This window comes from Eleutherodactylus coqui, chromosome 3, assembly GCF_035609145.1.
Source record: "Eleutherodactylus coqui strain aEleCoq1 chromosome 3, aEleCoq1.hap1, whole genome shotgun sequence".
NCBI lineage: Eukaryota > Metazoa > Chordata > Amphibia > Anura > Eleutherodactylidae > Eleutherodactylus > Eleutherodactylus coqui.
Window position 1 is genome coordinate 203,270,308 of NC_089839.1, and position 25,802 is coordinate 203,296,109.

The following is a 25,802-nucleotide window of genomic DNA, read 5'->3' on the forward strand; positions in this document are numbered from 1 at the left end:
GCAGGTGGCTGGAGGGGGGTTGTTCTCCTGGGGGGTCGCGCTGTTGGGGTTTGCTCTCCCCGATGTTGAACTGCAGGTGGGTGGAGGGGGTTGTTCTCCTGAGGGGTAGCGCTGCAAGGGGGGTTGCTCTACCGATGTTGCACTGCAGGTGGTTGGAGGGGTTTGCTCTCCCCAGAGGGTTGCACGGCAGGTGGCTGGGGGGGTTTGCTCTCCCCAGAGGGTTGCACGTCAGGTGGCTGGGGGGGTTTGCTCTCCCCAGAGGGTTGCACGTCAGGTGGCTGGGGGGGTTTGCTCTCCCCAGAGGGTTGCACGGCAGGTGGCTGGAGGGGTTTGCTCTCCCCGATGCCCCACTGCAGGTAGCTGGAGGGGTGCACGGCAGGTAGTTGGGGGCACTGCAGATGGTTGGAGGACTGCAGGTGGCTATAGGGGGTTGCCCTGCAGGTAACTGGAGGGGTTTGCACTGCATGTTGCTCGAGGGGGTTGCTCTCCCTTAGGGGTTTGCACTGCAGGTAATTATGAGCAGTTTGCCCTCCCAGGGGTGCACTGCAGGTGGCTGGAAGGGGTTGTTCTCCCCGATGCTGCACTGCAGGTGGCTGGAGGGGGGTTGTTCTCCTGGGGGGTCGCGCTGTTGGGGTTTGCTCTCCCCGATGTTGAACTGCAGGTGGGTGGAGGGGGTTGTTCTCCTGAGGGGTAGCGCTGCAAGGGGGGTTGCTCTACCGATGTTGCACTGCAGGTGGTTGGAGGGGGGTCGCGCTGCAGGGGTTTGCTCTCCCCGATGTTGCACTGCACTGTTGCAGCTCCTACAGGTGAACACCCGAGAGACGCCCTGGGAAATGAACTATAAACTTCGAGACTGAACTTCAGCGCAGAGACAGCGCAGCCCTTCCGGAGGAGGAGACATCGGCCTCACCCAGCGCCCGACAGCGAGGAGACCCGCACAAGGACGGGACACCGGCGGCACCATGATCCAGCGACAGATCAACCGCATGCGGCAGCAGCTGACCACCTACCACAGGTGAGTGTCTGTCCGCGCGCGGCGTCCAGCAGGTGACCCCCAGATCCCGGGACCCCCCTGCAGGGACATCAGCTCCTCGTACAGACCCCGGAGGAGGCTGCGGGTCTCCGGTGACCGGGGAGAACTAGTGAGGGGTCAGCGATCCGGCCGCTGCTGGGGGAGGCGGCTCTTTAACCCTCTCTGTGCCGAAGAGCTGATAGATCCCCTCTTCACACTGCAGGACAGATTAGGAGTTTGGGGGTTCTACAATGTAACCTTGCCGTAGGTGTGAGGGGGACTGAGGGATTCCCGACAGACGACAGCGCAGGGGCTTTCACAGTGACAGGAAGAAGGCAGCAGGTTGGCAGGGCTGTCCTTGTTTTCGAAATCACTCCAAGTCATAAATTAAAAAAAAAAAGTGATAAATTGTGATAAGTCTAGAAGAAGCGCCCGGCAGAAAGTCTAAGGCTGGGGTCCACAAGATGGGAATCCCGCGGAAACCTCGCAGTTTGGCTGCACCGAAAAACCGTAAGAATTCTGTGGGAAAAGCGCAGCTTCAAAACCTGCACCCGCGGGATCTGAAGCGGCTTCACCGCCTGCATCCCCGCTGCGGCCGCCTTGCTGCCCCATAGAGAGGAGAAACCGATTTAAATCACGGCATGCAGCGATTCTCTGCAGTGAGCCTACCTGACAGCTCCTCCCCCCTGATATTCCGCCTCGGCCGTGGACAGGGGTCCTTATCCATCGTCGTAGCTGTTTGAGGGCTCGTTTCTTGTGTGACGAGTTGTATTTCTCAATGGTACTATATAATATACTGAGAAACTTTAAAAAATTTGAATGGAGTGAAACAGAAAGAGAATCCTAAAATCCACCATGTTTGGGGGGGGGGGGGGGCTGTCTTGTTTTTATAGCGCTGTCACTGTGGCCAAACTGACATGCTAACTTTATTCTGTGGCTCAGTACAATTCCGACAATACCATATTTATATAGTTTTGCTGTAGTACTTTAATTTTTTTTTTTTCCTGCCGCCATCCTCTGACTACTGTAATTGTCGTTTTTCCTTCCTCATTGTTGGGCTCGTTGTTTGTGGGACATCCTGGAGCTTCTATTGGTACCATTTTGGAATACATATGACTTTTTGATATTTTTTTTACTACATATTTTCTTAAAGATGGTGGTGACCAAAAAAGTGCAATTTTGGCATTGTGTATTTTTTTTTTCCAGATGACATTCACCTTGTGGGACAAGTAATATGTTACTTTGATTTGAAAACGCCGATTCCGGCTGTTAATCCCTTACATGCTGTGATCGATGTTGATCACAGCTTGCACAAGCTTCACAGAAGGAGGGTTTTCCCTTTGCGATGTCGTCGTCCCTCCTACATGAAATCGATGGGTTGCCATGGCAACTGGACGCCAGTCAGTGCCTTCCAGGTCTGCCCTAACTTGTCACAATGCAGAAGTACTGCAGTGTATTATTTGAATGATCTTGAGATTGGAGGTTCAAATTCCCTACAGCGACATAAACATTTTAGTAAAAAACCCATATAAATAGTGAAAACTTTTTTGTGCACTTTTCCTGTGTTTTGTTTTGAAACCCCCACCCCCCCACATATTTGGAATTATTGCATCTGTAACAACTATGCAATCGCGTTGATGACACATCTTATCCCACACAGGAAATCCTATTAAAAAAAAAAATGTTTTTTGGGTCATTTTTGCCTACCAAAAAAAATGTAAGAAAAATTTATCAAAAAGTCATATGTACCCCAAATGGTACCAATAGAAACTACAGCTCCTTACTAGAGATGAGCGAGTATACTCGCTAAAGGCAATTGCTCGAGCGAGCATTGCCTTTAGCGAGTATCTCCCCCGCTCGAGACTGCAGGTTCGGGTGCCGGTAGCGGGCACGGTGCTGCGGGGGAGAGCGGGGCGGAACGGAGGGGAGATCTCTCTCTCCCTCTGCCCCCCCCCCCGCTCCCTCCTGCTGACAGCCGCTACTCACTGCTCCCCCGCGCCGGCACCCGAACCTGCAGTCTCGAGCGGGGGAGATACTCGCTAAAGGCAATGCTCGCTTGAGCAATTGCCTTTAGTGAGTATACTCGCTCATCTCTAGTCCTTACACAAAAACAAGCCTTCACAATGCTTCGTCCACGGAAAAATAAAAAAAGTTCTGGTTTTTGAATACAGTGATGCAAAAAAATAAAATGTTTTTTAAGAAGGGAGTTTTTATTGTAAGAAACTGGGGGGAAAAACCTAAAAAATATATAATTTTGGTATCTTACCATCCAGCAGGAAAAAACATCATGTAATTTACGCAAAATAGTGAACGTCGTAAAAAGAAATGGCAGAACTGATGAGTTTCTCTCCCTAATACAGTTCGCCACACAGTGAACGACCGATCATGCGGTTATGTCAATGGAAAAGTTTTTAAAAGTCGTGGCTTTTTAAAAGTGGAGAAGAAAATCGCATAAAATTTTTGCGTACATCTAGCCGAAATAATCTGTGTCTTTAAGGGGTTAATGGGAGCATTTTAATTGAATACAAAATCTATCAGAAAAACTACAATATGCAACCCCGAATCCCATGTAACCTCGGCTGCCCACTCCCTCTGCTGACACCAGACGCAGAACGTGTTGTGATAGCTAAACTAAAGCGTACAGCGCTACCGGATATCCAGCGACCTGTGACTGGCACTGTGCACAGCATGCTGTACTGGTAATGTGTACAAAACTGGGGGCAGCATTCCTGCTTGGGGGGGGGGGGGTCCCTTTTGGCCATCAACAGGAGTATTAAATGAAGAGCTGGAATTCCCATCACTAGAAGCGAAGTCATCCAATTATTTACATTAATGCTGAGGATGACCTCTCACCGTCCTCCATGTATACAGAAGAGTCCTGCATACAAGAGATATCTGTACTAGTATACACACTGTATAAAGGTCCTCTATGTCTACAGCTGGAGCAGGAGCCTCCTATATATAACATACAGTGTATAGAGGATGCTGCCAGCGCTTCTTTACCCAGTTGATAAGGTAGAGAATAGACAGAGGTCCATCACATCTGACCTGCAATCTTACCGTGTGGGTCTGGAGGAAAGTGTGATTGTTCTCAGTAAGAGAAACCAAGTAATCCTGTAGATATGTTACTTTCTAATGGCTAACAAAAATATGTTTTTGCGAGCTTTCCAACATACGCAGGGTTCTTCCTCAGGCATAATGAAATAGGTCCGAAGAGGCATATAGCTATACACATACATATGACAATTCTGTCCAATTACCTGTGGCGGAACATTTTTCTAGTCAGGGACACAACACAGAAAATATGAAAGCTATTATTTTAAAAGGCAATTTCAAATCCGAACGCCACAGAAGAATTTGGGAGTACAAATCTATAACCACCTTTGACCCTGTCAGGACCGGAGTGAACCTCGTAGGGGACTTCTTGCAGTAGTGGAGAATATGATAAATCTGGAGCAGTGTTAACACGCTGGCCTGGTTACCCCCTAAGACCAATTTAGGGACCATTATACTGTCACATTCCTATCAGTGGACTAATTAAGTATTCACTCCTCTGCTCATTCTGTTCTGGTATTGTTTTAAGCGCAAATTAATCACACCATGTCTGTGCCTTGTCGTGTGTGTGTGTGTGTGTGTGTGTGTGTGTGTGTAATATATATTAGTGTGTGTGTACCTCTTCTTCAGATCTATTCCATTTAAGCCTGAGAAGGAACCCTGCGTAGGTTGGAAAGCTCGCTATAACATCATGTATTTTTGTTAGTCATTAAAAGGTATCATATCTACAAGATTACTTGGTTTCTCTTACTGAGAACAATCACATTTTGCCCTACTGGCTAACACAGTGCTAAACTTTTTTCATTTGATCTAGAGGAAGGCACACCCCTCTCCCCGTGAGGTTGACATCTCCCCCAAATCTGGCAATCAGAAATGACTCCTTGAATCAACCTCCCATCTTCAGTAATCTAGTGATATAACCTGTAATATTATTATACTTTGGGCCCTGCCTGATGTATAATGAATTCCCCTCAAAATAAAGGGGCGTAACTATAGGGGATGCAGAGAATGCGTTGCACCCAGGCCGAGGAGCCTTAGGGGACCTCTCTTCTCCATATAGGGAGTCCAGTACTATGAATAATGCATTTTAGTTGGGGGCCCTGAAACAGATTTTGCATTGGGGCCCAGAAGCTTCAAATTACACCTCTGATCCTCTGATATCACATGTCAGAGAGCAGAGCTGAACTATAAAGACAAGGCTGCCTACCTGACGCTGCCTACCTAACCCTGCCGAGCTGCCCACAGCGTGTTATATGGTGCCAGCACTGATCCTTGATGTCGTTTTTTGGTAAGCTGGAGGTTTGTTTGTAGGTGAAGAAGGAGGAACCTTTTGGTGACCCTGGCCAAGAGGCACCCATTGCTGCAATTGTACAAAGCCATGATTATGTGTAGTGCCAACCGCTGGCCCTCCTGAGCAGGTAGATGACAACACCCGCGCTCCTCGTCTCCGGCCGCCTTCACCTCCTCATCCCGAGGCCTCCCTTCCTGCTGCTTCTTTTTAATTTATATTAAATTGTTTCAGATCCCAAGATGTCACCGACCTCCTTACTGAGGACCTCCTGGCCGTAAGTGAGACCCTCGATACCAACACTTACACCCGATGGACAGGGTGATGGGTGTTATGTACAGTGCTATATCCATGATGATGGGTGTATTATACGGGATAATTCTGTATGGTGCTGTATAGAGATAATGAGAGTTATATACAATATAATGGTGGTATATTAAGGATGATGGGTCTATCATTAACCTTTTATACAGGATGATGAGTGTTGTATACAGGATGATGAGTGTATTATACAGGATATCGAGGGTTATGTACAGCGGGTTCAAGAAGTCTTCAGACCCTTCACTTTTTTACATTTTGTTATGTTGTGGACTTGTGCAAATTTAAAAACAAGTTTCAAGTTGTCCCCCATCATTCTGCACTCAGTACCCCATAATGACAAAGTGACAACAGAATGTTAGAAATCTTAGTTTTCATCTTTAAATAATTTACAAACATTTTGCATTGCCATAAGTATTCACACCCTTTCGTATGACACTTGTATTTAGCTCTTAGGACTCCTACTTCTCTTGATCTTCTTTGAGATGTTCTACATGTTCTGTTTGGAGTCACTTGTGGTAGATTTACATGATTGGACATCATTTTATGAGACACCCCAATGTCTATATAAGGCCTCGCCGCTCACAATGCGTATCGGAGCCAGAACCAAGCCATGGTATGGAAAGAAAAGCCTCTAGAGCTGAGAAACAGGATTGTGTGGAGGCACAGATCTGGAGAAGGCTGTCTGTTTCTGCTGCACTGAAAGTCCCCAAGGACCCAGCAGGCCCCATAATTCTTACAGCGAAGAAGTTTGGAACAACCAGGAGCTGCTGACCCACCAAACAAAGTCATCGGGAGATAAGGGCCTTGGTAATAGAGGTGACCAAGAACCCAATGGTCACTCTGACTGAGCGCCAAAGATCCTACTATGTACAGATGTGAGAAACTTCCAGAAGGTCATCCATCATTCCAGCACTCTACAAATCTGGATTTATGGCACCGTAGCCAGAAAGAAGCCTCTCCTCAGTAAGACACATGAAAGCCTCCTGGAATTAGCCTAAAGGGCTCTCAGACTGCGCGAAACAAGATTCTCTGCTCTAATGACACTAAGATTGAACTTTTAATTCTAAGTGTTGTATCTGGAGGAAACCAGGCGCCGCTCATCACCTGCCCAATACCATCCCTACAGTGAAGTCTAGTGGTGGCAGCATCATGCTGGGGGAGGGGAGACCGGTCAGGGATGATGAAAAGCTGAGTGGAGCGAAGAACAGAGATAATGAGAGCCTGATCCAGAGTGCAAGGAACCTCAGACTGGGCAGAAGATTCATCTTCCAACAAGACAATGACCATAAGTACACAGCCGAGACAACCCAGGGTGGGCTTAGGGACAACCCTGTGAATGTCCTTGAGTGTCCTGGAGAGACCTGAAAATGGCCGTCCACAGACGGCCCTATCCAACCTGCCAGTTTGAGAAGATCTGTAGAGAAAATTATCAGAAAATCCCCAAATCCAGGTGTGTAAACCTTGTGGCATCATACCCAGGAAGACCAGAGGTTGTAATCACTGCCAAAGGGGGTTCAACTAAGTCCTGAGTACAGGGTGTGAATACTTATGTCAGAGCAAGATGTTATAAATCTTTGGTGTATTGGGTGCATTATATTGCATGACATGGATAATGGTGCAGATTCAACAGAAGGGGTGAAGTCGGCTGCAGATCCGCACCAATGGTATAGATTTTGATGCGGTTCTTGATGCAGAAATGATGCAGATTTTAGTGGAGATTTTCTGCTCTGGAAAATCTACAGGATAATGGGTATATTATAAAGTATGATTGTTATGCTACGTACAGGATGGTGAGTGCTATATATAGTATAATGGCGTAATATACAGGTTGATGAGTATTATATATAGTATAATGGCGTGATATACAGGTTGATGAGTGTTATGTGCAGGATGTTAGAAATAGTATAATAGTGTAATATATCTAGGATAATTGTGTAATATACAGGTTGAGGAGGGTTATCTACTAGATAATAATTTTAAATACAGGATGATGAGTGTTATATATAAGATAATGGTGTAATAAACGGGATGATGAGTGTAATATATAGGATAAGTGTTAGATATAGTATAATAGTGTAATATAAAGAATAATGGTGTAATATATAGGATAATGATGTTGTATATAGGATGATAAGTCTTAGATATTGTATAATAGTGTAATATAAAGGATAATGATGTATATAGGATAATTGATAGATATAGTATAATAGTGTAATATACAGGATGATGAGTGTAATATATAGGATAATGATGTTGTATATAGGATAAGTCTTAGATATAGTATAATAGTGTAATATAAAGGATAATGATGTATATAGGATAATTGATAGATATAGTATAATAGTGTAATATACAGGATGATGAGTGTAATATATAGGATAATGATGTTGTATATAGGATGATAAGTGTTAGATATAGTATAATAGTGTAATATACGGGATGACTGTGTTATGTACAGTGAATGGTGGTTGTGGGGTGTGTACGGTTATGGCTGCTGAGTTTCTTCATTCCTTTCTCTTTCACACACTTTCTCCGCAGGCGGATCAGCAGGTTGACATCATGAAGCGAGTGGCTCACCTGGTTGGAAAGCGTCTGACAAGTTGTATGCAAGGTCCGGCAAGTTCTGACATGGATAAGAGGCTGGTGAGCTGAGAAGATAGGGGTGGGGAGCTGTGTACCTGGAACGGCGCTTCTGTTACTTGATAACTGATGGAGTCTTTACCTTTGCAGAAGAAACTCGCCTTGATGTCTCTGTCTTTAGCCATGGCCGACTGCATGAAGGAAATAGAGAGTGAGTCCAGTCTGAGGTGAGAGCAGCAGTCAGACGTGGGTCAGAGGTGACCTGAGGGGGCTGCATGGGGGGTCTGAGGTGATGGGAGGGGGGGCGTACTCTCTATCTGAGTTGGCAATGAGGGGGCCGCACTCTGTATCCGCACTGTGTCTCTGAGGGGGGCCGCACTCTGTATCCGCACTGTGTCTCTGAGGGGGGCCGCACTCTGTATCCGCACTGTGTCTCTGAAGGGGGCCGCACTCTGTATCCGCACTGTGTCTCTGAAGGGGGCCGCACTCTGTATCCGCACTGTGTCTCTGAGGGGGGGCCGCACTCTGTATCCGCACTGTGTCTCTGAGGGGGGGCCGCACTCTGTATCCGCACTGTGTCTCTGAGGGGGGGCCGCACTCTGTATCCGCACTGTGTCTCTGAGGGGGGGCCGCACTCTGTATCCGCACTGTGTCTCTGAGGGGGGGCCGCACTCTGTATCCGCACTGTGTCTCTGAGGGGGGGCCGCACTCTGTATCCGCACTGTGTCTCTGAGGGGGGGCCGCACTCTGTATCCGCACTGTGTCTCTGAGGGGGGGCCGCACTCTGTATCCGCACTGTGTCTCTGAGGGGGGGCCGCACTCTGTATCCGCACTGTGTCTCTGAGGGGGGGCCGCACTCTGTATCCGCACTGTGTCTCTGAGGGGGGGCCGCACTCTGTATCCGCACTGTGTCTCTGAGGGGGGGCCGCACTCTGTATCCGCACTGTGTCTCTGAGGGGGGGCCGCACTCTGTATCCGCACTGTGTCTCTGAGGGGGGGCCGCACTCTGTATCCGCACTGTGTCTCCGAGGGGGGCCGCATTGTGTTTCTGAGGTGGCAGTGTATCTGAGGTGAAGGGGATGACTGTGTCTGAGGTGACCAGGTGGGGAAGGGGGGGGGGGGCATTCTGTATCTGAGCTGGCAGTGAGGGGGCTGCACTCTGTATCTTGGGTGATTCGGAGGGGGCGCTCTGCGTCTTATGTGACAGTGAGGGGACCTCACTCTGTAGCCGCACTGTGTCTTTGAGGGGGGTGGTTGCTCTCTGTATCTGAGGTGATTGGGGGCGCTCTGTATCTGAGGTGACAGGTGAGGGGGGGGGGGGGGGGTGGCTGCCGTCTGTATCTGAGGTGACGGGGGAGGGGGGTGCTGCAGTCTGTATCTGGGGTGATGGGGGGTGCTCTGTATCTGAGGGGAGGGGGGTCTGCAGTCTGTATCTGAGGTGATTGGGGGCGCTCTGTATCTGAGGTGACGAGTGAGGTGAGGGGGTGGCTGCTGTCTGTATCTGAGGTGACGGGGGAGGGGGGTGCTGCACTCTGTATCTGGGTGATGGGGCGCTCTGTATCTGAGGTGACAGGTGAGGGGGGTGGCTGCTGTCTGTATCTGAGGTGACGGGGGAGGGGGGTGCTGCACTCTGTATCTGGGTGATGGGGGCGCTCTGTATCTGAAGTGAGGGGAGGGGGGTGGCTGCCATCTATATCTCAGGTGACGGGGGACAGGGGCTCCACTCTGTATCTGAGGTGACGAGGGAGGCGGGGCTGCAGTCTGTATCTGGTGTTATGGGGGGCGCTCTGTATCTGAGGGGAGGGGTGGTGGCTGCAGTCTGTATCTAGGGTGATGGGGGGCTCTTTGTATCTGAGGGGAGGGAGTCTGCACTCTGTATCTGAGGTGAGGAGGGTGGCTGCACTCTGTATCTGGGATGATGGGGGGTGCTTTGTATCTAAGGTGACGGGAGTGGGGGCTGCAGTCTGTATCTGGGATGATGGGGGGTGCTTTGTATCTAAGGTGACGGGAGTGGGGGCTGCAGTCTGTATCTGGGGTGATGGGGGGGCGCTCTGTATCTAAGGTGACAGGAGAGTGGGGGCTGCAGTCTGTATCTGGGGTGATGGGGGGGCGCTCTATATCTGAGGTAACTTTCTGTTTTGTGGCCCCTCTAGGAGGACGCTGGAGATGGGCTGCTGTGTGGAGGGGTCTCTGGCTCAGGCTCTGGCAGAGTATGAGATGAACATGGAACGAGACGTTCTGCAGCCTCTGAACAAATTAAGTGAGGTAATGGCTGCTGATGGGGGACCCTTTATAGCCCACATGTGTTCTCTGCTTTTCCCCTCCTCAGTGAAGAGCAGTGCCTGGCTGCGGGGCCCGGGGCCCACTAGTAAAGTTAACTCTGGGAGCCACCTGACATCTGTTACCTGCTCATTTCTGGGCCTCATGAACCTGACCATTAAATCTAAAACTTGGCTTTTTCCTTAACTCCCATAGACCTCAGTGACGGGGCTGCACACGGGCATCGCCACCTCTACTGATGTGGCTGGGAGTTAGTGCTCAGGGGATCTCTATTCTTCTGCTAGGTTTTTTTCATCGCAGGACTCCAAGAACGATAACTATTTTATTCTCCAAGTGCTATAGTCATGTGGGGGCTGGGCTCTATCAGTGGCGCCATTTCTACACTTTTTAAAAATTACTTTATTTTTTTTATTATTATTAGAGATAGCAAATGGGGGGGGGGGGGGATAGAAAACTTACTATTATTTCATGACTTTTCTTGAATGCTACCCTCCGTGTGATATAAATAACACGATAATGTTATCCTACAGATCATTCTGATTGTGGTGCCGGCCAATAACTTGTGTGCAGATATAACGATCGTTAACGTGACAGACTGAGTGCTAATCAGATAGCGTGCCGTATAATAGCAGAGCGCAGGGTCTGTCCCGTTAATGATCGCTGCAGCTGCCTTGTTATTTCTATTTCACAACGTTTCTGTCACCACATTCAGAGTTGTATCTCCTTTATATTTTCGTCAATATAAGCAATTGAGAGGTTTTTGTTTTTTGCGGAAGGAGTACTTTTCATTAGCCTCATTTTGTGGGGGTACATCTAATTTTTTTACTGCATTTTGTGGGGGGGCAATGGGAAAAAAGAAAGTAAGCCCGCAATCTTTTATTTATTTTTTTTTCCTATTCAGGTCGCCTGCACATGGCCGGGTCGGATTTGGCATTACGGGATACGACCCTGTGCCCGGCTAGTGGCCCTCATGTACCTGTCAGCCGTCTTCATAATCTGTGCTGCGGATGTGCTGGCTGGTGCATATGCGCTGTACAGATTATGCCGCGCCGTCAGTTTCAATGGAAGCTGTCCGCACGGAATCCGGCTCAAAATGGCACATGCTGTGATTTGTTTTTAATTTTTTTTTCTCCACTGAGAGTGGAAAATCGCAATTGATTTCCACTCATAGGCGGGAAAAATCATTTTTCCATAGCATGTTATGGGCGGTGTTTGGTGCGGAACCTGCCCATGTGCAGGCGGCCTAATGCTATCCTAATGCTATGTAAATCCTATAGGGTAAATTTATTAACACTGGCATTTCATACACCGGTCTTAATATTATCCCTGTTGGCGCACCCCTCTTCATATATTAGGCGCATCTCAGCTGCTACACAGATATCTAGATTTTTGGGATAATTTACTCCAGTCTCTGGCATGAATTATACATAAATGTGTCAGTCCAGGGCAACCGCAGATCTTCCCAACAAGCCACAAGCCTCCTTTTTTGGAAAGTGGCATAGCGTACCTGTCAAATCTCACAATTTTTGCGCAAGCTGTAATTTTGAGGCTGCTTTACACCAAAAAAGCTTCATAAATCTCCCCCTATACTCATTCTATTATCTTTGATGTACTGCTGCATCTGACGGCGGGGTCAAACGGCCGGGATCACAGCTGGCGCCAGCAAGTGATGCTGCGGTATAGCTGCTGCGACGTACAAGTACAGCAATTGGCAGAAAGCATGAGCTGATTGGAAAAACTACAACAGGTTGCACCTATGTTTCAAAATGCCACATCCAAAATATTCTGCGCATTGTTAACATGGATGACGAAAACACAAAACATGTGAAATAAAACACTACAGAAAAAAACGCACTGGGTGTAGAGAAGGTATGGTGAAACACAACGGGCCTCGTTTATCAAAATTGTCTAAAAGGAAAACTGTCATTGTTGCCCATAGCAACCAATCAGAGCGCAGCTTTCATTTTTGAAAGCTGTAATTGGTTACTATGGGCAACGGACTGTTTTCCTTTTAGACAGTTTTGATAAATGAGATCCAGTTGTTTTTCCTAAAAACCCTGTGTGGGACGCCCCCAAATAAACCCTTAAGAAAACAGCATGTAGTCGGAGGCGTGACCTAATTAAGGGTTATCCAGCCAGAGGCAGAAGGATGTACGTGTTATAGGGTCACATGCCCTGGCCGGCTGCTGACGTGTGTGAGAGGTAAGTGGCTGTCCCCGGGTACTGACCCAAACATGTCTAATGTGTAACCCTAACGCTGTATCCTCAGCGCTGGTCCAATGTTCTGCAGATCCATGCTGTGACACATTGGGCCTACTGCTGCCATCCTGCCCTGTGACCCGGGCTGGCTGCTTTCCTCTGACGTCACTTGACTACAGGGCATACAGAACTGTCCCTTCCTAAGTTGCTTTCTCTGTAAGGCTGGTGATTCCCCACTGTTTTTCAGATACTTCCGTATTATGGAAGAAAAATGTATGTCCCAGCTTGTTCACCGGTCTCTTAACCCAAACTTGGAGTATCATAGGAGCCTATGATGCTTGGAGTTCAGGTCAGGAGACCCACGGTCAGGCTGGGACGCACGTTTGGATGCAGAAGCATGGCTGAAATACCATGGTGTATCACCGGCCTAAATATCAGACCCTTATCTTTGGAAATCCTAAGTAGCCCCACCAGTGGTATTGTTAGCGCCCTAGAAACCTCCCAGGGGTTCTCTCTATGGAGAATCTTCTAAAGCTGGGGGTTTCTTGCTGTATAGGGTGTTGGATGTGCATATTACTTACACTAAATGAATTATGGAAACCACCGTGTTTTGCAATGTAGTTTGCAGACGGCAGCTTCTGCAGGCATGCTTGGCTGAAAACCACACTGCAAAACTATGATTCACAGTAAAATGCATTCTTGAGTGCAATTTATATGCACAACCGAAACACTATGGAAAAACACCCCGTGAAATACCGGCCTAATCATAACTTTTTGGGGATCCTGAGGACTGGAGTTGTAAGTTCCTGTGTAGGCGGTTCAGGCTGGAGATGTGATTGCAGGGAATGGCATAGCCTGGATGCTACCGACTATCGAAATGTGATTGTTCTCAGCAAGAGAAACCATGTAATCTTGTAGATATGATACCTTTTAATGGCTAACAAAAATACATGATGTAATAATAGCGAGCTTTCGTACCAACGCAGGGTACTTCTTCCGGCTTAAATGGATTGGATCTGAAGAGGCATGCATATTTATACACACTTATAACATGCATACTTATGACAAGGCACAGATATGGATGTGATTGGTTCGCACTTAAAAGGAATTCTGCAAACCAGAAAACAAACTTTTTTTGTCTAGGCACTGATAGTGGAGTGAAAGTTTTATGGTCCCTAAATTACTGTTGGAGGGGGGGGGGAAAGGTCAACAGGCTTGAATTGTTATAAGAGATACACAAACATTTTTAGCTAAATACTGATAAGGGAGTGAAAGTTTATGGTCCCTGAATTACTGTTGACGGGGGTCTTATCTGTGCAATCAAGTCTCACACTTCCCATTCACGCATAAATCCTGGGGAATAATTTAACCCAGTATTCAGCGTGTCAAAGGTTGTTATCAATTTATACTCCCAAATTCTTCTGTGGTTTTGGGAGTTTGGGAGTATAAATTGATAACAACCTTTGACACGCTGCATACTGGGTTAAATTATTCCCCAGGATTTATGCGTGAAGGGGAAGTGTGAGACTTGATTGCACAGATAAGACCCCCATCAACAGTAATTCAGGGACCATAAACTTTCACTCCCTTATCAGTATTTAGCTAAAAATGTTTGTGTATCTCTTATAACAATTCAAGCCTGTTGACCTTTTCCCCCACCTCCAACAGTAATTTAGAGACCATAAAACTTTCACTCCGCTATCAGTGCCTAGACAAAAAAAGTTTGTTTTCTGGTTTGCAGAATTCCTTTTAAGTGCGAACCAATCACATCCATATCTGTGCCTTGTCATAAGTATGTATGTTATAAGTGTGTATAAATATGCATGCCTCTTCAGATCCAATCCATTTAAGCCGGAAGAAGTACCCTGCGTTGGTACGAAAGCTCGCTACTATTACATCATGTATTTTTGTTAGCCATTAAAAGGTATCATATCTACAAGATTACGTCGTTTCTCTTGCTGAGAACAATCACATTTTGCTCTACTGGCTAACACGGTACCAGATCTTTGTTTTCATTTTACCGACTATCGGAGAATTGCCGCTGGCTACAGGCTTCCATTTTTGAGCACAGTCCTGGGTTTCCTCTGGGATGTGAACGCCACAGGAGTGACTACAGCAGAAGTCATGCCATGGAGAAGTCAGGCTGTTGCGAGGGCATAGGCGGGTCCTACCCAATACTACTGAGGCTATTGGGCGTAGATTGGCATAGAATGAGCTGTAGTGATGATGATTTAGTCATCCATCCGTTGTGGTTTTATATAATGTCATTATTCCTAATAAGTACTGAAGTAACTTCCACCGCCACCCTGCTAAATGTGCCCACATGACGATACATATTACTCCCCCGTGTACAAGGCAAACTCTGCCCCCTACTGCTCTGAAGATGACTAGTCCCTGACTATGGCCACATTCAAATAGCCATAACGATGTTGTAATTTTAGTGCCCATATCATGGCCTCCAGCCCTGGCCCACCTGCAGGCTGAATGACCTGAACTGTGATGTTATTTACTGTACCTCTCCACCTCTAAAGCTTCATCTCTCCCCTCAGGAAGACCTGCCCACAATCCTAAAACACCGGAAGCAGCTACAAAAACTCCTGACTGACTGGAACAACGCGAGAACCAGGTGAGCACGGGGAATGCCTGTGTGTTCTGCGCGGGTGAGCGTGAATGATACGTGTGTGTCCTTGCGCGGGGGATGCCTCTGTGTCCTTGCGCGGGTGAGTGCAAATGATGCCTGTGTGGTGAGCGATGGTGATGTCCAGTTAGGGTTTCCATATTTTATAATCGCACAAGTGATGTATGTGTGTCGTATGCAGGAGAGCGCGGGTGATGTCAGTGTATGGTGTGTCCGTGTTGGATCACCTGTCTATATGTCTGGTGTTTCCAGGCTCTGGACAGGTGAGTGGGGATAAGCTTTGTGTAATGCGGAATATGTTGGCGCTATACAAATAAAGTTTATTATTATTATTAATGTGTTTGGTCTGCACATTTTGGGTTCTGGCCCTCCATGCTGTTTGGCTGTTCCCTGTGTGCTCATTTACTTAGACTGGGTTGGTGAGAAGTTCTGTGCTGGCAGGATATAGCGGGTGGACTTGTCTTACCTGGGCTGCAGATTACGTCTGATCATTTAATTTAGACTGCTTCAAGCCCAGAAGAACATGTCTGCCAGCCCTGGAGGTGGCAGCGCAGTTACTCCACCCAAGCTGGAGGGTCTGAAAGAGGAAGAAGAGGAGCTGCGGAGGAGACTGGATCAGAGCAAGGTGTGTGCCCAGTCTTATGCAATCTACGAGGAGGAAAGTGGTTGAGGAGCTTCTAACTGTTCCATTTCTCATGAGCCCTTGTCCGGTTCACCGGCTGCCGGCGTGCCGTTATGACCTGCAACAATTTGTCAGCTTCTCCTTTCATTTCTGCCATCTGTTCACTTTCTCCGCACTTTATCTTGGTAAGGGTTCTTGTTGCCCAGCTCTGCCGTTTCCATGCAGTCTCTGTTCTGTCTGTAACATGAAGTGATAATATATGACCACTAGTTGGCAACACAGTACCGCTCTCACCTGTGTTAGTGGATGCTTTACCATGTCACTTGTATAACTCTCTATTTGCAGGATGATTATTTATCTGATCTCTATCAGTTCAGTTCCAAGGAGCCAGAGTACGAAAACTACTTCATTCGGGTAAGCATCCTGACGTTATAGGAGGAGGCTCGCATTTTAATATACTATGCTTTACACCATTTTCAGGAACAGTTTTGTTAATCCTCAGCCCCCCATATAGTTGGGGCATACCAACAAAATCACACACTGCCATCATTGAAAGTTGGAATCTCAGTGACTGAGAACAACTCGACAATATTCAAGGTGTACAAATAACCCCAATAGGTCATACAGAGTGCAAGTAATAGGACTATATAATACAGAATAGGGCAATACAGCGTGCAAGTAACAGGACAGTGTAATGTATAGTAGGGCCATACAGAGTGCAAGTGACAGGATCATGTAAAGCATAGTAGGACCACACAGTGTCAGTAATAGGACTATAGAGCGTGCAACTAACCGGACCACATAATCCATAATAGGACTATAGAGTGCAAGTAATAGGACCAGTCATCACCTCAGATTTGGAGAGATGGCGAGCAGCATTGGTCTGGGTTCACAAAATGCATGTTTGGTGCAATATTTTTTTTTTCCTTCCTTCCCCAAAAGTTCTTGCATAAAATAGTGATCCTGAAGGGGCGTGATGGCAGCAGAGCTGTATGCATGCATCTTCCAGCAGTTCCGCCTGCAGGACTTCACCCCCAGCCCATGCTGGCCTCTCCAGGAACTGCCAAACTAACATCTATAAGGCCTACCCTCTGGGCTTGAAGCTGGGGCTCTTGGGATAGACTGTGGTGACCGGAAGCTTGGCCTGGGACTTTCATTGCGTCACAACTCTTCCAGAGACTCCTTCCCTGGCCATCTGTAGACTGACTTGCCGGCTTCCCTTGCACATGATTGCAGCCTTCCATAACCCCTACAGCAGCTCTCTATCCTTCTCTGGAGCACAGTGTTAGGCTTCCAGCTGTCTCTGGCCAAAGAAAGGGTCTTATTTTCTGAGGGCTGTGAGCCTTAGTAGTCTATGTTTCTGCATCTGAGACACAGCGGGGAGCAGGAGCTGCGTGCGGGAACCTGGGTGGTGTTGGGCCCACTGCATATACCACAATAGAAACCACTTCTGCCATGATTTCTATGGCATGGGGGGCTGGTGAGTGACAGAGAGGGGCCCTGAAGTGTTGTTACTGCAGCTGTTTTTTACGAATGGAAGGCGTACAAGTGGAAACCCCCTCCTCAACACTTTCTCTGTAGGGGTATGCCCTCAACAAGTTAATTTTCTCCCATGTAACACCTGAGGTCCTGGGACCACTGAAGTGAAATTGGGGGTACAACAGATATTAATTTTATATCCCATCGCCCCTAAAGCTACCACAGTTTATTGAAGGACTAGATCAATATAAGAGGGGGACTAGTGCCCTAACTTTTCTCATGCAAGAAAGATCTTTTTTCTGGGTTGTTTGTTCAAAGCTGATTCTACAATCTGCTGTGGAAAAACAAGCTTTTTACACCTAGTGGCCAATACAAATACTGCTGACCTGTTGCATATTTGACATGCATTCAATTGAACTTTGTCGGTTACTATTAGCATATCCCTCCCGAGTACAGGCTCGGCTTGACCTCAGTTGGGGGAGCTTCATTCTGCCAAGTAACACTAATTCGCTGATATAGTGAGAAAACAGAGCGGAACACTAATTTCCTGGACTTTCTCCCACAAGTGAAATTATCAGCTAAACTACTGAAAAATTGTGGAAAGCTTCTGGGGACAAGGCATCTAGGATGGCTGCGTTGTATCGGATTTCCTGTAACCTCTGTGGCGATTCACCGTGTGGAAGGCCAGATCCATGACCTCGGACATTGTGTGGGGAGTGGCACTGTTGTCCTACGGCTGTGGACCAGGGGCTCAGCCTCTCAAAGCACAGAGGTTAAACCACAGTGGGGTTGGCCCCTTTTTGGAGACACGCAGATCTCGCTCCTCACCTCAGGCCTCCCTCCATCAGGGGAGGACCTGCAGTATGTAGCCTGAACACCTCGGTGGCAACCTCCAGAAACCGTCCTATAATACGGTAGAAGAGCAAGGCTTTGCATACCTACACCATCTATAGTTTACCGCACAATAGTCTGTGACTTTGGTTTAGTGTGAGTTTACTCTGACTATACCCTTATTTCCAATTTTCATGTTTTGGCAAATCTATGACCTCCTAGCACAGAACTAACAATGTAACCGAATCTGTGCTATCTCCCCAGGGACATAACACTCTTATGTAATTAGGACGACACAGAAGTGCCTGCTTGCCCTACACCCTACTTTGGGATATGAACAAATTTCACCAATCGTTCTGTTGACGACAAGAGGCAGAAGGCCAATACCACAGAAATGGAATCCACACCCATGGGAAAATCAGCCAAATCAAATGAAACAACAACCCCAAGATTCAATCTACATTGCAACAGCTTCCTTCTTCTCAATCCGCCACGTTAAATATAGAGCATGTATACTGATTGCCATCTCAATGGATGACTGTCCCTCTGCCGCCACTATGGACCAGGAGGTCCCTAGACAGATAATGCCTTTATTAGACAAACTCCATCAATGTGTATTCCCCCCCCCCCCCCCCCAGATTCTGCATGATGGTCGGTATAGGCTCTATGGACAAGAATAGCTGCTACTCTACATTTCAATGTGTATGAGGCTTCTAGGAACTAGTCTATCCTATTAGCCCACAATAGCAGGTGGTTGCCACTTTTCCAGTGGGTTTATTGGAGAAAAGCAAGTTCAGACGTTAAGATGATTCAGGATATTTTTTTTTTATTTTTATGTGGATGTTTAGGCCTGCCATATTGTATGGGTAAGAAGCAAAGGTGTTTGCTCCAGAGAAAATGGTAGTATTGTGTCTTCCTTCATCTGAGGATGTGGCAGAAGTTGGATGAGAAGTCCAAATGATGGTTGCTCTCTGTCCCAGCAAGCAGAGAAAACCATCTATTTCTTGGAGTAATCCACTGTCTTGGACCCATGAGCACAGGGAAAAGGAAGAACACAGAGAGGAGAAACAAAGAACAGCAAAGTCAAGTGTATCTCTACGCCACGCTGGTTAAAATTTTGGCACACCTTTTTTTTTTTTAATCTCCTTAAGGCCAAATGCACACAGCCAGGTCGAATTCCGCAGTGGAATCTGACCCTGTGCCCGCTCGGTGACCCCCGCGTACCTGTATGGATTCTTCATAATCTGTATTGCGGATGTGTTAGCCAGCGGACATGCACTGTACAGATTATGCCGCCCCGTTGCTAAGCATTGACTTCAATGGAAGCCATCCGCACAGAATCCATGCTGAAATAGAACATGCTGCGATTTTCCTCCCCGCGAGCGGAAACTTGCAGTTGATTACTGCTTGTGGACAGGGAAAAGCGATTTTTCAATAGCATGCTATGGGCAATATTTGCATTGCGGAATCCAGAGGCAGACGTCCACTCCGGATTCCGCAATGCAAATACGCCCGTGTGCATTCGGCCGAAATGCGACATTTAAATGAACAAGCACACGCTGCTCTGACTACTAATGGAAAAAATACCTTGCCCTTAGGACTACTTTACAGGAACACGACAGGGCTGCCCACTTTCCCCCTTTCTTTTAAATATTGTGATTGACCCACGATTGAGGTACATTGAACATACTAAAGGTATCCACATTTGCGGATGATAGAATGCTCTCTAATCCCAGACAAAAACCTTCATGGCGCCTCAGATGCCCTTCCAGAGATAGGGAAACTTTCGGGTTACACACGAAATCTATAGAAATGCGAAGCGTTAATGCTGAAGGGTCCAAATAGACCATTGTGGTCCACAGAAATCCTGATAAGATGGAATAGTGATTTAATAAATTACTTGTAGCGTTCGGCGAACCAAAACAGGTGAACCCCTGGTGCAGTGTGGCTTGGTGGTTAGCACTGTTGCCTTGCAGTGCTGGGTACAAATCTGACAGAGGACAACATCGTGTGTGTGTGTGTGTGTGTGTGTGTTCGTGTTCATGTGTGTGTGTTCGTGTGTGTGTGTTCGTTCTACATTCATATGGGGAGAGAAAATATTTAACCTATCCTTCCAAAGCACATGACAGCCTAAATGTTCCCAACATGTGCACACTAACACTAGCCATCCAAAGGAGTGATTAAAGATTGGGCACAAGGCACCTCTTATTACACAGACTTATAGTTAGACCAGTATCTATCCCCCACCTTGTCACTCAGTCCATTCATAGCACTTAATCAGGCGGTTAAAGACCATCCTCTTTTTAATTATGATGTGGAAGATGTGATAAAAAGACTTTTACGCAAACTTTTACACCCTTCTAAATCCTTTTATATCTCTCTCTTTTGGAAACCTGTATATCCAGGAGGGACATACCGCCCCTATCTTTCACAAGTGGTTCAGATAACCCTACACACGGTTTACAACCATTGTGCCTAAATATCCAAACGTAGACATCCCATTTTTTGCTACTTTACAGGCAAGGAGCTACATCGCCACATATAGTCGTACATTACCAGCTATTTAATGTAACCTTCCATGCTATTCTCTGAAGTCACACAAACATCAAAACCTCTTCAAAGGTTAATTTGGGCTTGCGGATTTTGCTGCCGAAAAATCCGCAGCGCTTTTTTACTTTTTGTCGCGTATTTGGCACGGTTTTGGCTGTGTCCATAGAGGTCTATGGACAAAAAAGCGCTGCGGTAAAGACCAAAGAATGAACATGCTGCATCTTTTAAAACCTCGCCGCAGTTGCATTTCCGCATTGTGGCTGTGCGGAAAAAATCCGTCCTGTGAGAACAGCTTTTTGGCAAATCTCATTTGTGCTGCATTGCACTGCGAACGCAATGGTTTTGCCGCAGTGCGGATATGCAACGGCAATCCGCGGCAAAACCGCAGCAAATCTGCCCTGTGTGAACCCAGCCTTAGACAGGACCCTCAGCATGACTACATCATTTTTTGGACGTTGATATTCCTGACATGTTAAAAATATTTCATTTAACAGCAGTTGTTTAGAAAATAAAGAGTTAAAAAAAGTGATCCTTGGGGGTGGGGAGGTTCATGCACCTCCTGTCATTTAACGCTATAGTCTATCCACCATCATTATAAAATGGCTAAGCAATACTACACATTAAATAGATGTGAAAAACCGAGGTTAAGGTTAGGCCACTGTCGTAACTATAGGGATGCAGAGGATCCGGTTGCACCCGGGCCCAGGAGCTTTAGGGGGCCCATAAGGTCTCTCTTCTCCATATAGGGAGCCCAGTACTATGAATAAAGCATTATGGTTGGGGGCCCTCTTACAGGTTTTGCATTGGGGCCCAGGAGCTTCAAGTCACGCCTTTGGGTTAGGCTATTCCTCTAAAAACTGCATCAAATGGCCATGTGTGAGGAGTCAAGGATGGTTCTTGTGTTTCCTTGCTTAACAGTATAGCAGGGCTGTGCATGCAGAACGCTTCTTACTTTTCTTTCTCTATCACCAGTTCCTGGAACTTCAGGCGGATTATCACAAGAAGTCCTTGGGTCATCTGACTGAGGCACTTGGGGAGCTGAGAGACACCTTGAAGGACAGCGGTAAGTATCAGCTCTGAGGGCCCAAGCAGCTCTATTACTGTAGCCACCCATAATTCAATACTTGTTTTACCTATAGGTCAAGTGACGGTAAAACAATCACCTGCAGATGTGTATGGAGTCCCTCTGACAACTCACCTTTCTCGGTTTGGATGTGAAATTGCAGTACCCATATCTGCCTGTGTAAAAATACTACTCATGTATGGAATGCATGAAGAGGTGAGGAGCAATGTTAATGCTGGAGGGGAGGAGGAGGAAGAGCAGGGCGATTGCAGGAGGGGAGGAGGAGGAAGAGCGGGGCGATTGCGGGAGGGGAGAAGGAAGGAAGAGCGGGGCGATTTGCGGGAGGGGAGGAGGAAGGAAGAGCGGGGCGATTTGCGGGAGGGGAGGAGGAAGGAAGAGCGGGGCGATTTGCGGGAGGGGAGGAGGAAGGAAGAGCGGGGCGATTTGCGGGAGGGGAGGAGGAAGGAAGAGCGGGGCGATTTGCGGGAGGGGAGGAGGAAGGAAGAGCGGGGCGATTTGCGGGAGGGGAGGAGGAAGGAAGAGCGGGGCGATTTGCGGGAGGGGAGGGGGAAGGAAGAGCGGGGCGATTTGCGGGAGGGGAGGGGGAAGGAAGAGCGGGGCGATTTGCGGGAGGGGAGGGGGAAGGAAGAGCGGGGCGATTTGCGGGAGGGGAGGGGGAAGGAAGAGCGGGGCGATTTGCGGGAGGGGAGGGGGAAGGAAGAGCGGGGCGATTTGCGGGAGGGGAGGGGGAAGGAAGAGCGGGGCGATTTGCGGGAGGGGAGGGGGAAGGAAGAGCGGGGCGATTTGCGGGAGGGGAGGGGGAAGGAAGAGCGGGGCGATTTGCGGGAGGGGAGGGGGAAGGAAGAGCTGGGGCGATTTGCGGGAGGGGAGGGGGAAGGAAGAGCGGGGCGATTTGCGGGAGGGGAGGGGGAAGGAAGAGCGGGGCGATTTGCGGGAGGGGAGGGGGAAGGAAGAGCGGGGCGATTTGCGGGAGGGGAGGGGGAAGGAAGAGCGGGGCGATTTGCGGGAGGGGAGGGGGAAGGAAGAGCGGGGCGATTTGCGGGAGGGGAGGGGGAAGGAAGAGCGGGGCGATTTGCGGGAGGGGAGGGGGAAGGAAGAGCGGGGCGATTTGCGGGAGGGGAGGGGGAAGGAAGAGCGGGGCGATTTGCGGGAGGGGAGGGGGAAGGAAGAGCGGGGCGATTTGCGGGAGGGGAGGGGGAAGGAAGAGCGGGGCGATTTGCGGGAGGGGAGGGGGAAGGAAGAGCGGGGCGATTTGCGGGAGGGGAGGGGGAAGGAAGAGCGGGGCGATTTGCGGGAGGGGAGGGGGAAGGAAGAGCGGGGCGATTTGCGGGAGGGGAGGGGGAAGGAAGAGCGGGGCGATTTGCGGGAGGGGAGGGGGAAGGAAGAGCGGGGCGATTTGCGGGAGGGGAGGGGGAAGGAAGAGCGGGGCGATTTGCGGGAGGGGAGGGGGAAGGAAGAGCGGGGCGATTTGCGGGAGGGGAGGGGGAAGGAAGAGCGGGGCGATTTGCGGGAGGGGAGGGGGAAGGAAGAGCGGGGCGATTAGCGGGAGGGGAGGGGGAAGGAAGAGCGGGGCGATTAGCGGGAGGGGAGGGGGAAGGAAGAGCGGGGCGATTAGCGGGAGGGGAGGGGGAAGGAAGAGCGGGGCGATTAGCGGGAGGGGAGGGGGAAGGAAGAGCGGGGCGATTTGCGGGAGGGGAGGGGGAAGGAAGAGCGGGGCGATTTGCGGGAGGGGAGGGGGAAGGAAGAGCGGGGCGATTTGCGGGAGGGGAGGGGGAAGGAAGAGCGGGGCGATTAGCGGGAGGGGAGGGGGAAGGAAGAGCGGGGCGATTAGCGGGAGGGGAGGGGGAAGGAAGAGCGGGGCGATTAGCGGGAGGGGAGGGGGAAGGAAGAGCGGGGCGATTAGCGGGAGGGGAGGGGGAAGGAAGAGCGGGGCGATTAGCGGGAGGGGAGGGGGAAGGAAGAGCGGGGCGATTAGCGGGAGGGGAGGGGGAAGGAAGAGCGGGGCGATTAGCGGGAGGGGAGGGGGAAGGAAGAGCGGGGCGATTAGCGGGAGGGGAGGGGGAAGGAAGAGCGGGGCGATTAGCGGGAGGGGAGGGGGAAGGAAGAGCGGGGCGATTAGCGGGAGGGGAGGGGGAAGGAAGAGCGGGGCGATTAGCGGGAGGGGAGGGGGAAGGAAGAGCGGGGCGATTAGCGGGAGGGGAGGGGGAAGGAAGAGCGGGGCGATTAGCGGGAGGGGAGGGGGAAGGAAGAGCGGGGCGATTAGCGGGAGGGGAGGGGGAAGGAAGAGCGGGGCGATTAGCGGGAGGGGAGGGGGAAGGAAGAGCGGGGCGATTAGCGGGAGGGGAGGGGGAAGGAAGAGCGGGGCGATTAGCGGGAGGGGAGGGGGAAGGAAGAGCGGGGCGATTAGCGGGAGGGGAGGGGGAAGGAAGAGCGGGGCGATTAGCGGGAGGGGAGGGGGAAGGAAGAGCGGGGCGATTAGCGGGAGGGGAGGGGGAGGGAGCAAGAGCGGGGCGATTCGCGGGAGGGGAGGGGGAGGGAGCAAGAGCGGGGCGAATCGCGGGAGGGGAGGAGGAGGGAGCAAGAGCTGGGCGAATCGCGGGAGGAGGAGGGAGCAAGAGCTGGGCGATTCGCGGGAGGGGAGGAGGAGGGAGCAAGAGCTGGGCGATTCGCGGGAGGGGAGGAGGAGGGAGCAAGAGCTGGGCGATTCGCGGGAGGGGAGGAGGAGGGAGCAAGAGCTGGGCGACTGCGGGAGGGGGAGGAGCAGGAGGAGGAGCAGCAAGAGCGGGGGCGATTGCGGGAGGAGGAGCAGGAGGAAGAGCAAGAACGGGGGCGATTGCGGGAGGGGAGGGAGGACAGTATTAGTGTGAGTGGGAAGAGCAGGGGAAAATCCTGCATAAATGCAGAAAAAACAGTAGCAGTATAAATGTGGGAGGAGCAAGGTGAATGTGGGAGAAGAATAAGCAGAGTCCATAGGAAAAGAGCAATATAAACGCCGGAGGAGCAGGGAGTAGAGAGTTTTAGCAGATACAAGGCCTCAATGTTTCGAGGGATTCTTCTACACCAGGGTCTCTTCCGATTGGCTGCAGGAGCATCCGTCCTGAAGAAACTGAAGGCTCGTCTTGCTGCAGGTGCCAGCGATCTGAGTGAATTCATGTCCGAACTTCATGCAGTTGCAGGTGAGTAATTTCCTACTCCTCAAAAGTTCCTTTTTAGTATTTGCTTCTAGTTTGGAGCAAAGGGCTTCTGTCCTGATGTTTAATGTCCACATATTCTTCCCATGGTTTATTTGAGATTGTTGTAGTCAGAGGGTCAGATTACAGATCTCCTCTTGAAATCGCAACAGATCTGATAACAGACTTTGACCCCACAGATATCACAGTGACGATTACCCAATGCAAGAAAAAAAGTTGTGGAAATTCTTCTTCTAATCCCTCTATTGCTAATATTCCAAGAACGTTATTCTAGTCGGTTTCCTCTCTTGACCACACATCAAACTTGCTATCACCATGTGCATCACCATTCTTCCCATAACCCTTTGCTACAAATCTTCCTGTAGGTGCATTAAAATCATATCTTCGGGAGCTTCCAGAGCCGTTGATGACATCGGAACTCTACAGTGACTGGATGAAAGCTGCCAGGTAGCAGAAACCATAACACAGCTGACTGTATGTGAGATTCCCCTGGAAGAACTCTATTGTATCATCTCTGCATTGTCTTCCAGCATTAAAGAGGCAGAAAAACGCCAGGAGAGTTATAGGGAGGTTCTCCAGAAACTTCCCGCTGAAAACTACAACAACCTCAGGTACGGTACAAGTTGTATTGGCTGTGAGGAGGCGACAGTGATAACCCTGATGATACACACCA

General features: G+C 49.1%; 1 protein-coding gene across 1 annotated transcript in view; it reads left to right on the top strand.

Annotated features, from left to right (window-relative positions):
* The first annotated feature begins 804 nt into the window (after positions 1–804).
* The window catches only part of SH3BP1 (SH3 domain binding protein 1), a 31,761-nt gene continuing 6,763 nt past the window's right edge, over positions 805–25,802 (top strand). Inside the window, exons 1-13 of the mRNA XM_066596819.1 lie at positions 805–1,015; positions 5,589–5,631; positions 8,214–8,318; positions 8,406–8,482; positions 10,409–10,520; positions 15,284–15,360; positions 15,874–15,997; positions 16,340–16,408; positions 21,827–21,917; positions 21,994–22,133; positions 25,003–25,114; positions 25,495–25,576; positions 25,660–25,740. Coding sequence (XP_066452916.1) covers positions 963–1,015; positions 5,589–5,631; positions 8,214–8,318; positions 8,406–8,482; positions 10,409–10,520; positions 15,284–15,360; positions 15,874–15,997; positions 16,340–16,408; positions 21,827–21,917; positions 21,994–22,133; positions 25,003–25,114; positions 25,495–25,576; positions 25,660–25,740 — 1,166 coding nt within the window. The 5' untranslated portion in view covers positions 805–962. The remainder of the gene's footprint in view (positions 1,016–5,588; positions 5,632–8,213; positions 8,319–8,405; positions 8,483–10,408; positions 10,521–15,283; positions 15,361–15,873; positions 15,998–16,339; positions 16,409–21,826; positions 21,918–21,993; positions 22,134–25,002; positions 25,115–25,494; positions 25,577–25,659; positions 25,741–25,802) is intronic.